General features: G+C 39.2%; 1 protein-coding gene across 1 annotated transcript; it reads left to right on the top strand.

Annotated features, from left to right (window-relative positions):
• The first annotated feature begins 742 nt into the window (after positions 1-742).
• Positions 743-1,069, top strand: LOC137752352 (large ribosomal subunit protein eL31-like). Its single transcript, XM_068527087.1, has one exon. It carries the CDS (start codon positions 743-745, stop codon positions 1,067-1,069), a length of 327 nt encoding a protein of 108 aa, XP_068383188.1.
• Positions 1,070-1,530: the final 461 nt, after the last annotated feature.

The following is a 1,530-nucleotide window of genomic DNA, read 5'->3' as shown; positions in this document are numbered from 1 at the left end:
GCGTTTTCTTTAAAATTCCTCTAGCACTAAACAATATTATGGGTAATTCTGGTGGTACTTAGGATAATTTTACACAGAAGCAAATGAAGGATTTCTTGAGAAGATGCATTTAGATGCCTAAACAATTTAAATCAGGTAGTACGGAGGCAAAATACAAATAAGCAAGCAAACCACAAGAAAAACACTATGTGATGAACTTTGTAAAACAAATAAGAAAACCAATCTATTAAATAAATTGATGTAATTGTTAAAATAAGTTTCCAGGCTAAAGCATAAAGAGTGACAAATGTGTATGAAATTTTACAAAGCAATTCAAGCAAACTTGGCCGCTTTTATGGATAATTATCACAAGATTAGAGTGAAAAATCATTTCTTAAACTCACAGTGGGCAACCACAGTTGATGAGATGCTGTGCGTTTAGATACATTGTTTCCATTTTCTACTAAACAGAAGCGACAATTTTGTCCATAAACAATGGGTCATCATTTTTTTCAACATCCAATAAAATTTTTCTCACCACTTCCCAAGCCTTTGCCAACCAAGCTCCTGGTCCTTTTTTTGGGTCAACTTAGCTAAGTAGTTTCCTTCTTCCCAATGCCACATATTTTAGATCTTTGCTATGGCAACATCCCACTTCCAGGTACTACTTTCTATACCATGTCTCTGCTCCTGCATAGCAAACCACCTCAAAACTTCATGATTTAAAATAAAAATTGTTGCTTTCCGACCCCGGCCTGGCAGGATGGCTCCCACAAAGAAGGGCTTCGAGAAGGGCCGGTCCGCCATCAACGAGGTGGTGACCAGAGAATATACTGTCAACATTCACAGTATCCACCCCCATGGAGTGGGTTTCCAGAAGCATGCCCCTCAGGCACTCAAAGAAATCCAGAAACTTGCCATGAAGGAGATGGGAACTCCAGATGTATGCACTGACACCAGGCTCAACAGAGCCGTCTGGGCCAAAGGAATAAGGAATGTTCCATACCGTAACCGTGTGCGGTTGTCCAGAAAACATAATGAAGACAAAGACACAAACCCGTGTCCCCTGCATTGCCAGGGGGATTCCTAACCACTCCTCCGCAAGGGAAGTCCCAGATCATCTTTCTTGATAATGGGTTACTGTTAGGTTATATGGGCTAAGCAGCCACATGACAAAGATATAAAGGCATTGTACGATAGGATGCGCTTTGCATACAAATTGCTTCAACTAATCATATTTTGAGAACATAATTAGCAGCCTTGGGAAAAATAAACAAAGGTAGCTGTAGGTTCTAATGCAGCATCTTCAGGCCTTAATCTCTCTGGTATGGGAAATCTAAATAAACATATGCCCCTTTGGGATTAGCCAAATGGGATAGTGGCATATATTATTATTCAGCACCTTTGATGAGTTATGATATTAATTAAATGTTACAAGTAAAGGACATCCTATGCAAATGAGGATAACTTTAGAATGAGATTTTTAATCTGACCATCTAGGTCATAAACAGGAAGTGACTTTTGTTGGTTTCCATACAGGTGAATAAAACT

Source organism: Eschrichtius robustus, chromosome 19 (genome assembly GCF_028021215.1).
Source record: "Eschrichtius robustus isolate mEscRob2 chromosome 19, mEscRob2.pri, whole genome shotgun sequence".
Taxonomy (NCBI): domain Eukaryota; kingdom Metazoa; phylum Chordata; class Mammalia; order Artiodactyla; family Eschrichtiidae; genus Eschrichtius; species Eschrichtius robustus.
This window is presented reverse-complemented; position numbering and strand designations above follow the sequence as displayed.